This window comes from Lucilia sericata, unplaced genomic scaffold (genome assembly GCF_015586225.1).
Source record: "Lucilia sericata isolate MDLA Ls3-8-SP2 unplaced genomic scaffold, ASM1558622v1 Contig000119F_arrow, whole genome shotgun sequence".
NCBI classification, from domain to species: Eukaryota; Metazoa; Arthropoda; class Insecta; order Diptera; family Calliphoridae; genus Lucilia; species Lucilia sericata.
In genome coordinates, this window is record NW_023994151.1 from 381,866 (window position 1) to 395,092 (window position 13,227).

General features: G+C 28.5%; 4 protein-coding genes and 1 long non-coding RNA gene across 7 annotated transcripts in view; 3 read left to right on the forward strand and 2 right to left on the reverse strand.

The window, feature by feature from the left end:
• LOC119600733 (high mobility group protein DSP1) overlaps window positions 1-331 on the reverse strand; it is a 64,997-nt gene extending 64,666 nt beyond the window's left edge. The window contains exon 1 of the mRNA XM_037951208.1: window positions 217-331. The gene's annotated coding sequence lies outside the window, so the exon portion shown is untranslated. The remainder of the gene's footprint in view (window positions 1-216) is intronic.
• Window positions 332-3,420: 3,089 nt separating this feature from the next.
• On the forward strand, window positions 3,421-4,059 carry LOC119600734. Its single transcript, XR_005231161.1, has 2 exons — window positions 3,421-3,818; window positions 3,924-4,059. It is a non-coding gene; the product is annotated as an uncharacterized LOC119600734 (long non-coding RNA).
• A 2,439-nt stretch (window positions 4,060-6,498) lies between these two features.
• LOC119600711 (double-stranded RNA-specific editase 1-like) lies at window positions 6,499-9,693 on the forward strand. 3 transcript variants are annotated; one of them, XM_037951165.1, is made up of 4 exons: window positions 6,532-6,727; window positions 6,937-7,951; window positions 8,083-8,344; window positions 8,613-9,693. In XM_037951165.1, the coding sequence occupies exons 3-4, from the start codon at window positions 8,260-8,262 to the stop codon at window positions 9,440-9,442; spliced, it is 915 nt and encodes a 304-aa protein (XP_037807093.1). In that variant the 5' UTR covers window positions 6,532-6,727; window positions 6,937-7,951; window positions 8,083-8,259; the 3' UTR covers window positions 9,443-9,693. The 3 variants fall into 3 exon arrangements, with proteins under 3 accessions (XP_037807091.1, XP_037807093.1, XP_037807092.1); XM_037951163.1 differs by lacking the exon at window positions 6,937-7,951 and having other exon boundaries at window positions 6,499-6,727; XM_037951164.1 differs by lacking the exon at window positions 6,937-7,951 and having other exon boundaries at window positions 8,131-8,344.
• LOC119600710 (nucleolar complex protein 4 homolog A) lies at window positions 9,589-12,267 on the reverse strand. Its single transcript, XM_037951162.1, has 5 exons — window positions 12,034-12,267; window positions 11,208-11,973; window positions 10,809-11,144; window positions 9,927-10,120; window positions 9,589-9,856 (listed from the first exon to the last, which is right to left on the reverse strand). The coding sequence occupies exons 1-5, from the start codon at window positions 12,166-12,168 to the stop codon at window positions 9,740-9,742; spliced, it is 1,548 nt and encodes a 515-aa protein (XP_037807090.1). The 5' UTR covers window positions 12,169-12,267; the 3' UTR covers window positions 9,589-9,739.
• Window positions 12,268-12,544: 277 nt separating this feature from the next.
• Window positions 12,545-13,215, forward strand: LOC119600738 (uncharacterized protein C1orf131). Its single transcript, XM_037951213.1, has one exon. It carries the CDS (start codon window positions 12,644-12,646, stop codon window positions 13,184-13,186), a length of 543 nt encoding a protein of 180 aa, XP_037807141.1. The 5' UTR covers window positions 12,545-12,643; the 3' UTR covers window positions 13,187-13,215.
• Window positions 13,216-13,227: the final 12 nt, after the last annotated feature.

Sequence of the window (13,227 nt, forward strand, 5' to 3'; positions counted from 1 at the left end):
TATGTGTAATGTTGTTGTTTTTGTTGCCTTCTTATCGTTTTCGTCGTCGTCGTTGACGCCGTTGTTGTTGCTTTTATTAGCTTGCCTTTAACTTGCGAAAAAAAATATATAAAACACCACACTGTGAAAATGTTTTTTTGTTGTTTTTTTTCTTTCTTTTTTCAGTAGGTATGCTTCTTCTTTTTTTCTGTTTTACTTTTTTTTTTTTTGACTCACTAACTATACTTGGGTTTTGTGTATATTATAATGCTGCCGTAGCTTGGCTGGCTGGTATATTAACAAAACACACTGTGTTGTACGTACCAACAACGAATGCTATGGCAATTGCCTTTACAAATGCTATTGAATTGAGTTTCTTTATGCCTTGGCTTGTTTAGCTGCTGCTGCCTTGCTTGCCTTTAGAAAAAAAATAGTCAGCAACAACAACAACTATATGTATATATTAAATAAAGAGTAGTAGTGCAGGGAAAGAGCATAAAAAACGAGAGTATTGTCGCTCATACAATTGTTTCTCTCTGTGCTAAAAACTGTTGTTTTTTTCTTGGGTATATTTTTAATGTGTTTTGTACAGTTGCCATCTCAGTCATGCTGTTGGATAACGAATGTGTTGTCTATCTCTTTCTAACCTTATATACGTCAGTATTTTTCCAATTAAATAAATGTGTGTATAACAATTGCAAATCATTGTGTGTGGTGGGGAGAGGGTTACACACAGTCAGTGTTACCCCAGCAGTTACTTAATTTGTGGGTAATGTAGGTTATTAACTAACTAACTAACTAACTAACTAACTAACTAACTAACTAACTAACTAACTAACTAACTAACTAACTAACTAACTAACTAACTAACTAACTAACTAACTAACTAACTAACTAACTACTAACTAACTAACTAACTAACTAACTAACTAACTAACTAACTAACTAACTAACTAACTAACTAACTACTAACTAACTAACTAACTAACTAACTAACTAACTACTAACTAACTAACTAACTAACTAACTAACTAACTAACTAACTAACTAACTAACTAACTAACTAACTAACTAACTAACTAACTAACTAACTACTAACTAACTAACTAACTAACTAACTAACTAACTAACTAACTAACTAACTAACTAACTAACTACTAACTAACTAACTAACTAACTAACTACTAACTAACTAACTAACTAACTAACTAACTACTAACTAACTAACTAACTAACTAACTAACTACTAACTAACTAACTACTAACTAACTAACTACTAACTAACTAACTACTAACTAACTAACTAACTAACTAACTAACTAACTAACTAACTAACTAACTAACTAACTAACTAACTAACTAACTAACTAACTAACTAACTAACTACTAACTAACTAACTAACTAACTAACTAACTAACTAACTAACTAACTAACTAACTAACTAACTAACTAACTAACTAACTAACTAACTAACTAACTAACTAACTAACTAACTAACTAACTAACTAACTAACTAACTAACTAACTAACTAACTAACTAACTAACTAACTAACTAACTACTAACTAACTAACTAACTAACTAACTAACTAACTAACTAACTAACTAACTAACTAACTAACTAACTACTAACTAACTAACTAACTAACTAACTAACTAACTAACTAACTAACTAACTAACTAACTAACTACTAACTAACTAACTAACTAACTAACTAACTAACTAACTAACTAACTAACTAACTAACTAACTAACTAACTAACTAACTAACTAACTAACTAACTAACTAACTAACTAACTAACTAACTAAACTAACTAACTAACTAAACTAACTAACTAACTAACTAACTAACTAACTAACTAACTAACTAACTAACTAACTAACTAACTAACTAACTAACTAACTAACTAACTAACTAACTACTAACTAACTAACTAACTAACTAACTAACTAACTAACTAACTAACTAACTAACTAACTACTAACTAACTAACTAACTAACTAACTAACTACTAACTAACTAACTAACTAACTAACTAACTAACTAACTAACTAACTAACTAACTAACTAACTAACTAACTAACTAACTAACTAACTAACTAACTAACTAACTAACTAACTAACTAACTACTAACTAACTAACTAACTAACTAACTAACTAACTACTAACTAACTAACTACTAACTAACTAACTAACTACTAACTAACTAACTAACTAACTAACTAACTAACTAACTAACTAACTAACTAACTAACTAACTAACTAACTAACTAACTAACTAACTAACTAACTAACTAACTAACTAACTAACTAACTAACTAACTAACTAACTAACTAACTAACTAACTAACTAACTAACTAACTAACTAACTAACTAACTAACTAACTAACTAACTAACTAACTACTAACTAACTACTAACTAACTAACTAACTAACTAACTAACTAACTAACTAACTAACTAACTAACTAACTAACTAACTAACTACTAACTAACTAACTACTAACTAACTAACTAACTAACTAACTAACTAACTAACTAACTAACTAACTAACTAACTAACTAACTAACTAACTAACTAACTAACTAACTAACTAACTAACTAACTAACTAACTAACTAACTAACTAACTAACTAACTAACTAACTAACTAACTAACTAACTAACTAACTAACTAACTAACTAACTACTAACTAACTACTAACTAACTAACTAACTAACTAACTAACTAACTAACTAACTAACTAACTAACTAACTAACTAACTAACTAACTAACTAACTAACTAACTAACTAACTAACTAACTAACTAACTAACTAACTAACTAACTAACTAACTAACTAACTAACTAACTAACTACTAACTTAACTAACTAACTACTAACTAACTAACTACTAACTAACTACTAATCTAACTAACTAACTAACTACTAACTAACGAACTAACTAACTACTAACTACTACTAACTAACTACTAACTAACTAACTAACTAACTAACTAACTAACTAACTAACTAACTACTAACTACTAACTAACTACTAACTAACTACTAACTAACTAACTAACTACTACTAATAACTACTAACTAACTAACTAACTAACTAACTAACTAACTAACTAACTAACTAACTAACTAACTAACTAACTATAACTAACTAACTAAAGTTCTCCCTCCACCAAATGGCGATATTACTCTTAATTTTAAAATTGCAATCCAGTCACAGCGGCAACCCTTTTTCATATATTCTCTCTCACTCACTCTTCTCATTTTTATACAAATGGCGCATTGTATAATGAAGCGTCATCTATTGTACATGAAAAAAGAAACAAAAACAACAAAAAAAAAACGCCAAAAATATGTATAGTATATACAGCTAAAGTATATTGTATGTATGGATGTAACTTAACAATATTCTCACGCAATATTTTTGCACTTTCATGATGTTTTTACTATTCATTATTGGAAAAAAATTGTATATTTCGTAGAGAAAGTGTATGTGGTTTATAATATGAACAGCAACAACAAAAAACAGAACGCAAAACTCATATCACAGCCATTAAATGAAACCTCTGACAAAAAAATATTGTATTTTATACAGGGAAAAAAATAACACAGAGCTCTACACTAAAAAGATTTCATTTGCTGTAAATTTTAGATTTTTCACTTAAATTCAAAAATGCTACGCTACGAGCAAGTTTGTTCAGTTATTTACACGGATTAATTTCTTTTCAATTAAAAAAAAACTCCCGACTAAACTAAAAAAAATTACACTTTGTTACATAGTAATAGTGTGAGAGGAAGAGGAAAAAGTGGCAAGTGATACTAAAGAAAAGGGTACTTAAGGTTTTTTGGATTACAGGGCAATTTTTTTTTCACTACACTTGAAAAAATATGGTAAGATATTAAAAGACATTGTGTTTTTACTGGTTTTATTTGCAGTTTTGAATTGTACGAGTTTGGTGATGGCTGAATTCCCGGAGTATTTAAAATCGAAAGGATTAATGTGATTGTTTAAGATTAATTATATTTGTGCAAAAGAGAAACAATAAATTAAAAACTTACTTTAAAAGAAAAATAAAGTGTTGTTTTTTCCTCCTAATATTTGACCCTTTAATTAGTTCTCATAGTGTAAAACTATGATTTCTTTAAAATGTTATCTTTACTTGAAGTTTGTTTCCCTTTTATAACAAATGATTTACAAAGTTATTTTCATTAAAATTTTCTAATAATATCCTTTGAAAATTAAAAATGTATGTTTTTCTGTAAAGAAAATTACCAAAACCTCCTCCATACATTTTCTTTTTAATGTATGACTGTACTTTACGCGCCTTTTTTTCTTTTGTGTGTTTGTTGTTGTTAACCCAAAAGAGATCAAAAAAAAAACATTTGTATTTTTTGTATGTATCTCTGGCTGGCTTCTCTGCAGTTTATTGTTGTTATTTTTATTTTATAGTTGGCCCCTCTTCTCTATACAACATAATAGTTGTTGTGTTTTTTTTGTAATTCTCTTATTTACTTTTAGCAACTAACCGGCTGTGCCTTTCTCTTTTTTATGTATTTTTTTTGTTTATGTACATAGAGTATTTTTTTAGTTAAACATGTTTTTTTACTTGTACTTATTACACATACAGTTTGTACTGAAATATTTTTATTATTTAAGGAAAATGTTGAAAATTTAAATTTGGAAAAGAAACAAATCAAAGGTTTTCAAATAAACTTTACAAATAGTAATTAAAAGATCGAATATGCTATTTTTAGATTTTTGTTATTTAAATCCTCCAAGTATTTGAAATATTCCAATTTCTGGAAAATATCTAAAATTTAATATATTTATGTAAAATATTTAAATCTGCTTTGAGTTCTGAGACATTTTGTATTAAATATTTTTATTTTATTTATTAATAAGATTAAACGTTTGTTGTAGGTACAATAAATAAAAATTAAAATTTTCTATATTTTAAAAAATTTCCTTTTATAGAAGTTTTTGGTAAAACGGATTTTTTTAAAATTTTATGATTTTTGGTCATAATTTTTTAAAATTTTCAAAATTTCCCTTATTTATTTAAAATTTCCATTTTGGGGAAACTTTAAATAAACATGATTTTTAAAAGCTTTAATGATTTTGAGTATAATTTTGTACGTTTTACAGATAGGTAATTGTTCAAATTTTTTTTATTTTGAAAAATTTCCCTTTGAGGGAAATTTTAGTTAAGTAATTTTTTTTTAAATTTTATGACTTTTGAACCCATTTTTGTACAATATATAGACATTTGTTAACGTTTACAAAATTTCCATTATTTTGAAAAAATTTCCCTTTAGGAGAAATTTTAGATAAATATTATTGTTAAATGATTTAATGATTTTGAGCATAATTTTGTACAATATAAAAAAAAATTTTCAAATTTTCAAAATTTTGTTTATTTTCAAAAATTTTCCTTTAAGGAAATTTTTGTTAAACATAATTTTACACAATAAAAGAAAAAAATTTTCCCTTTGTGGAAATTTTTCTTAAATTTAAAAAATGTAATAAATTTTGAACATAATTTTATACAACAAATTAAAATTCACTAAAATTTAAAAAATTTCCTTTGTTTTGTAAAATTCCCTTTAGGGGAAATTTTAGTTAAACAGCATCTTTAAACGGTTTAATGAATTTTAAATATATTTTTGTACAATAAACACAAATTTGTTATAATTTTGAAAATTTCCCTTTAACAAATTTAGCTTTAATTTTAATAAAAAATTTAAATTTGCTAAAAAAAAATTTAAATTTCCTCCTTTAGTTGAACATAATTTTTCAATGATTTGAAGAATTTTGTAGGTACAATAAATACAATTTTTGTCATAATTTTGAAAATATCCCTTTTGGGGAAATTTATGATAGGTATGTGACACTTAAAAAAAAATAAAAAATTGAGGACAAATTATTTTATTTTTAAGTATAATTTTAATAAAATTTTCTAAAATTTTTAAAAGTTATTTTATTATTGAACATGTTTTTGAAGAAAAAAAATTAAATTTGCTAATTTTTTTTAAATTGTTATTTATATTCTTCTAATTTTACTATTTAATTTTTAAATAGATTGTTAACATTGGGATTTAATTTTTGTTTAGTATATTACAAATGTCAAATTATCTATTGAAAATAGCTGTAAAACAACAACAACACAAAGGAAATATTCCTTTTTTTCTCTATCACAAAAACTACCATCACTATTACAAGTGTTACCTGATGGTGTAATTTTAAGTATTGCCTGATTGTTGTGTAAATAAGTTTTGTTGATTTGGCAATATTGCCATATTAGTAATGACTGACCAAAAAAAAAAACTAATTTTGCTTTTAAAATTGTAATGGTTGTAAAAGTATTGTATAATTCCTTAAATTTAAGAATAAAATACTAAAAATTTATATTTTCCTAGGGTTTTTAAAGTTAAAACTCATTAAAACATTAATGGCATTATAATTACATCTGGCAGCTTAAACAAATTTCTAATATTAATATTGGCAACACTAGTAATTGCATTTTTTTATACGACAATAGCCGGTCGCCATTTTCAACGTTCTCATTCAATCGTGAACAGTCGTTGAGAGTAGACGACGCAAGTTTTTCTTTCGGGCCTTGAAAAAAAGAAGAAAATTTAATTTAAAATAAATTATTAAGAAAAAAAAAAATTAAACAGAAAACATGAATCGCAGACGTACAGCTACATCTAATAAAAGTTTTGTATCCGGTGGTGTTTATGTAAGTAATTAAAATAAATTGTTTTGGTAAATTTCATCATAATAATTTCATCAGTTATGTTAAAAGAATATATTGTAAATGATTTTATGAATCAAAACGTGTAAAACTTAGTCATTATTCTATTAAAAAAAAACTAGTTCTATTTTTGTTTTTGTATAAAAATAATTAATCTTTTTAATTTTTTGTTTCTTTTTTTATGATTTTTACAGCGAAAAAGTCAGTTTTATGGTTGAAAAAAAAAAAAAAAAAAGAAAATCAATAAAAAACCAAAATTCTTAGACTTTTTTGCAATAATCTTTAGAAGCGCTAATAAATTTCTTGTGTGTATACTAGTTTTTATAACTTAAGAGAGTTCAGAGACAGTGTAAGAGAACATTACTTACTCTACTCTCTTAAAAGTTATATCAACTTGGCCTGTTTTGATTTTTATGACACTAGGAGGGAAGTTTTGTTTTTTTATGATAAAAATAAAGGGAAATCCATATATAAGTCCGATTTTTTAGCGCTTTTGAACCGATTATTGGAAAACGTTCTATGTGAACTTTTGCTCAAATTATCAGTTTTGTGTCCGATAGTTATGTACATTTTATTTTGCTCATTACTCAAACGTTAAAAGGAAAAAATTCTTTAAAAAAAAAAGAATTGCAAACTCTGCCAAGTAGTTTTTTAAACATTTTTCTGTTTAAATAATAAAATTGTAGTAAAATCGTAGGCAATTTTAATAGTTAAACTAAAATGTTTAAAAAATAACAGGTGTAAATAAACAAAATGCTGGTCAACTCTTAAAAAAGTTGTTTGGTGGTGGAAATTTTTAATAAACAACCCTTAAATTAGGGGTGGGTGTGTTTCATTTAGATATTAACCACCATTTCTACTTTAAATTTAGAGTTTTCTGCCATTTTCAACAAACATTTTCTAAAAACTCTTCATTTGGGCTTTAATTTTTTTTCAAACAAATGTTGAAGTTTTTCTTTGTAAATGTTTGTTTATTTTGTTTAATTTGTATAGAAACAAATAGTATTTGATATTTAAAATACAAAAGTTAAGTTTGGGTTTTTAGCTGTAGAAAATGTTCATAGCTATTCCTTAACTATAGTTTCAGTAGTAATAAATAAACGAAAAAAAATCCAATTAACCTGATGTTGTGGCTTAAATAAATTAAATGGTGCGCTCTTCCTTATGGGTACTGGATAATTACTCTACCGCCATTTTTTTGGGTTATTGGTAATTTTTTTTAAAAGTAATGTTTAGTATAAGCTTTATTTTTATTGTTTTATTATAAGTTTAGCTTGTTGTATTTGTTTATTTTTCATTTTATTTATTTAATTATAATTTTATATAAATAATTACTTTAGGATCCAAGTACTCCCACTACTACTCCCATTAAAAAGCCTATTCAACAGCAAAATACACCCCAGAGGCAGCCACAGCAATTGGATTCGCCTGATGTTTCACCGGTACAGCAAAATCAACAGTCAAATGTTGTTCCTCCATTGGAACCACCACCAGAGAATCCCTTCAGAGAAAGTTCCATGACTTTGGATACTTCGGGTATTGTGGATGAAAATGGCAAAGTTAAATTCAAGAAAATCTTCATGACTCGCAAGAAGGCTTCCGGTAGGTTTTATAATTATGTTTTATTATGTAATGTATATAAAAATAATGAGTTTATTGTATATTTTGGTCTATAGTCAGGATTATAGCCCATAGTCAGGACTATAGTCTAGTCAATAGTCAGTACTGTAGTCTAATTTCTAGTCCTGACAACAGTATAGGCTATAGTCTAGTCTATAGTCTGAACAAAATGTACTTCAAATATAATTTTTAGCATATTCTTATTCATCTAATTAATCTCCATTGCCTTCTCTTGCCGTTTCTATTCTAGTACGCACCAAGGAGAAACGCATCCGTCAAAATCGTCGCTTGCGTAAAACCCTTATACCCAAAAATGGTTTAATGGCTCTCAATGAATTGAAAGGTGTCTCGATCAGTGACTTTACCATTAATAATAATCCTGGTGGTGGTTTTACCGCCCTCGTCACTGTTAACAACAGTCAGTATGAGGGTCGTGGCAATTCAAAGGCAGCTGCTAAGAATAATGCCTGCGAAAAGGCTCTGCGTGATTTCATTATTGCCAAATTGCGTGAAAATCCACGCAATCAAAAGAATGCCAACAACAGCAGCAATAATTCGGTTTGTAATGAACCCATGGACACTAGTGATGATAATACACCATCACAGGCTAATGCTGTTGATGATGATGAAGTGCCCATGATTAATTTGGCTTCGTTTGCTATCTACAAACTGTTTTCGGATTGGGAAAGTGAGGGTTATGTTATACCCGAAATGCATCCATCCACTGGCGGCAGTACTAGTGACAATGAAGGTGGCACCAAAGAACCCAAAAAGGCTCCCATACGCAATGAATTGCCACCCAATTGGGAGGCTATGCATCCCGCTTCCCTATTATGTGTTATGCGTCCTGGTGTTGTCTATGTTGACAAAGGTACCATTGGCGAGAAGCCAAATATGTTGCAGTCGTTGGGCATAAACGTTGATGATCAGGAATTTGTGGCTACGGGACGTTCCAAGAAATTGGCCAGGCGCAATGTGGCCGCTTTGACTTGTAATACTTTGTTCAATACCAATTTTGAGCTGGACATAAAATTCGAGTCGACTTCTACATCGTCTACGCCAGCACCGGAAGAAATTTAAGCTGAAGACGGCTCAACTCCAGCGTAGTGCTTAGTATTATACAAACAAATTTCATTGTATGACTTAAATTTAAATGGAAACCCCCCATTTTTCTCTCTTAGTATTTAGGAGTAATTGACAAAACTTGTAAAGGAGTTTTTTTTTTTAACAAGACACAACAATTTCAAAATCCCCTTAAAAACTCACTTCACTAAAGCAAGTGTGTAGTAGTAGACTTTAGTTTAAATAAAAATTATAAAATTTAAAAACAATTTGTGTATGTTTTTCTTTTAAATTTATTAATTAAAAATCTCTTAACTATAGCAGACACCAGTGTTGTTGAACTTTATCATTTTTGGGTAGAAACACTGTTTGTGGACGCTCAAAGGCCAATGCGTATTGTTTGGTTTTCTTGGTAATTTCTTGATCGAAGATCTGTTTTTACAAAAAAAAATTGAAACTATTTTGATTTCGCAAATAAAAAAAAATTTTGTTCAAAACTTACATCATCTTCTTTAACTTCCAAAACCGATGATAAATCCCATTCGTTCTTGGGTAGGGGTTGTGAAATGAAACGGGCGGCTGTAGCTACCGAAGGTATGGCATGCTTTTGTAGGGCTACGATTTCCCAAAGTGAACTTTTGATGGCATTCGATTTGGTGGGTTCACGTTCTTCCATTATGAAGGGATCTTCGGAAACTGAAAGTTGAAATTAGGGTTGAATTTTAATTGCTCTAACAAAATATTATAGAAAATTTTCTATAAAAAAAGCTTTCTACTGGAAGCTTTTATATAATGAAATCATTCTATGAACAGCTTTTTTGTAAGAAAATTCATATGAAGTATTCTATAAAAAGCTTTCTACGGTAATGATTTCTTATTGAATACTGTCTATTAAAAAACTATAGAAAGCGTCCACTGAAAAGCTTTATTTATAAAAAAAAGATAAAAATCGTCCTTTATAGAATCGTCCTTTTGTATAGAATGATTTCTATATAGAAAGCATTCCACTAAAAGGGTTTCTTTACAGAAAGCTTTCCATAAAAAGGCTTTCTTTATAGAAAGCTTTCCACAAAAAAGCTTTTTTATAGAATTTATAGAAAGATTTCTACTAAAAAGGTTCCTTTATAGAAAGCTTTGTACTGAAAAACATTCTTTATGAAGCTTTTTACTGGAAATAGTCCTTAGAAAGCTTTCGTTATAGAAAACTTTATACTGAAAGGCTTTCTTTATAGAAAGCTTTTTCGTTACGGAAATCTTTCTATAAAATCTTATGGAAGTTTTTTTTTTTGTAGAAAAAGGTAAGTTTTCCTTATAAAATACTTCATATAAATAACTTTCCTATGGAACATATTCTATATAAAGCTTTTTACATACATCTCCTTACCTTCTTGCGCCTGCTGGGCACATATTAGCGATTTAAGACCGTTATGTCTTAAAATTAAATTTCCAATAAAATACAGTATAATAATCGCGTCCTGGGGTGGTGCTATTAAACTCAGACGTGCCAAACGCTTAACAAAAGCGGCCACTAAGTTTTCCGGTAAATGAGTAGAGCTAAGGAAAATGTCAGCCAAATAGAAGAGACGAGCTTTAAACTTAGTATGGAAGATTTCGGGTTCAAACATGCTGTAAAGCTTCTCATAAATATTGGGATAAGTGATATTGTGCTTTTGAATCAAAGTAAAAACACCCTGTAGAGCTAGCAAAGAAATGGCGCCACCTAAAAGGAAAATGGTTTTAAGAGATTTTGAAATTTTAAGATAAATTTACTGCCGTTACATACCACAATCCAAAGAATCCATTAGGAAATCTGTGAGCAAAACCGGTTTTTCTAAATGTGTTAAAATACGTTCCAGCAAAACAATTAACATTTGCTTGTGAACGCTTTCGGTTGTGTCTGTATCCAGCCAAAGCATTAGATTGTTCCATACTTTGTTTATACATCTGCGGGTGCTATTATACTCAAACAACTCTGAGCCGGGAGCACTTTCTGCTAAAGGACACAAAAGTTTTTGCTGTTCCTGTAAACTATCTGTGACCGGTATGGCTTGAATAAGTTCTAAATAATTTAAGGCTAAAGTTTCATTTTTAACTGAAGGCTTCTTTATAAGATTGGGCAGGAGATGCCAACAATTCTGTACCACATCCAAGTACTCAGCGTACTCTTTAAAACTTTGTATGGCGGCAGTTTGTAAACGCTGACCACTGATAAGTTTTTCCAAAATGCGGCGTAAACGTAGTCGTGGAAATCTGAGAGGCTCCGTAGATTGTAGAGGATATTTACCTTCGGCAGTTAAAATTTTCATACAGGAAACTAAAGCTTGTGAGGCATCTGAAGATTTTTCATAATCTATGGCGTTTAACATAAGACACCAGGTTTCTTCATAACGTTCATTTAACCAATTACGATATTTAGTTTCAGCTTCTGACGGGTTTTCTGAGACAATGTCTTTGTCGTGCAATAAATCTCTTCTTCTCAAGAGTTCTGTGAAAACAACCTCTAGTGTAAGAAGAGCCGGTGTTATGGTTTGTTTTTCCTCTATAGTTTTCTAGAAAATGAAGTTATTATTGTGTTATATTAAGTTATAATTAAGTTACTGTTAATTTACCTGCAAATATTGTATGATATCCACCAAGTTGTTGGCTTTAGCTTTGTTATTTAAAAAATCATTTGCCTTGGCACGTAGTTCTTTGGATATTTTATTTTTCAAAGGATTATTCGCATTCTTGTCCACACTAGCCATTTTAGCTTAAAAATATTAATTAAAATTTTATTTAATAAAAAAAACACGTTTATAAATAAACTTCTACTGCTTAACAAAAAAATGACAACAAAAAACCATGTGTGTGGTGAATTTGAGGCAAAGTAGTTAAAAAAGTTGCCACATTTTAAAGATAAATAAAAATGTAATAAATTAAAATATTTAAAATTAACTAAATTTAATTTTATTCAAAAAAAATTAATAAAATATACAAATTATTTAAAAGTAATAAAATAGTTTTTAGATAAAAGTTAATTTTTATAGATTTAAATAAATTCCAAATAAAAGTAAATCAATCAGGCAGCCCCTTTTACATCAGAAACATTAAAACAGAGTTGTTTTGTATATGGAGGTGAATTTAAATCAAAACAAACATTAATCAAAACAAGACCAAACACATGTCTTTTGCTTAAATTTTTATAAATAATAGAAAACTTTGTTTAATAAAAGTAAAAATATGAACGCAAGTTCAGAATTTAAACCCGTTTTAACCAAAGCTGCATTGGCTTTGCAAAATAAACAAAAAGAATTTAAAGCCATAGTATTTGAGGAGCCGAAAGCAGCCACAACAATAACTCCTGTGGCAAACGACAGCAAACCTTTTAAGAAAAATTACTCAGCCAAAACTCCAGCGGAAGATGAAAATGAGTTTGATATTAAAAAGGCCCGACATGAAGTGTTAAATTTTGCCATGAACAATCAGCGAGTGCAGAAAAATAAAAAGAAAATGTTAATCTATCAAATGGTGCAATTGGGTGCCAAACCACCCAAGAAAGCCTACAAAAACTATAAAGACCTGTTGGACGAGCGTAAAAGACTGAAAGACATAAGAGAAGAAAGGAAAAAGTTGCATCAACTGGGTAAAAATCAAACGGGTGCTGCTTCGGTTAAGTGTCGCAGTAAAACAAAAATCGAGAAGCAAAATAAGAAGCGGGCACCGGTGGCGGCTATAGATCAACATTATGGTGTGGTTAAACCTAAATTTAAGAAAAGGAAATAAACTGAATTTTTAGAAAAAAAAAATAAAAATACTTTTTATCA

Coding starts and splice junctions, on each gene's coding strand:
- LOC119600711 (XM_037951163.1), top strand. CDS start 6,671: ATGAATCGCAGACGTACAGCTACATCTAATAAAAGTTTTGTATCCGGT. Junction 6,728..8,082: donor TTGTATCCGGTGGTGTTTAT/GTAAGTAATTAA, acceptor TAATTACTTTAG/GATCCAAGTACTCCCACTAC. Junction 8,345..8,612: donor GACTCGCAAGAAGGCTTCCG/GTAGGTTTTATA, acceptor TTTCTATTCTAG/TACGCACCAAGGAGAAACGC.
- LOC119600710 (XM_037951162.1), bottom strand. CDS start 12,168: ATGGCTAGTGTGGACAAGAATGCGAATAATCCTTTGAAAAATAAAATA. Junction 11,145..11,207: donor AATGGATTCTTTGGATTGTG/GTATGTAACGGC, acceptor TTTTCCTTTTAG/GTGGCGCCATTTCTTTGCTA. Junction 10,121..10,808: donor TGCCCAGCAGGCGCAAGAAG/GTAAGGAGATGT, acceptor TTCAACTTTCAG/TTTCCGAAGATCCCTTCATA.
- LOC119600738 (XM_037951213.1), top strand. CDS start 12,644: ATGAACGCAAGTTCAGAATTTAAACCCGTTTTAACCAAAGCTGCATTG.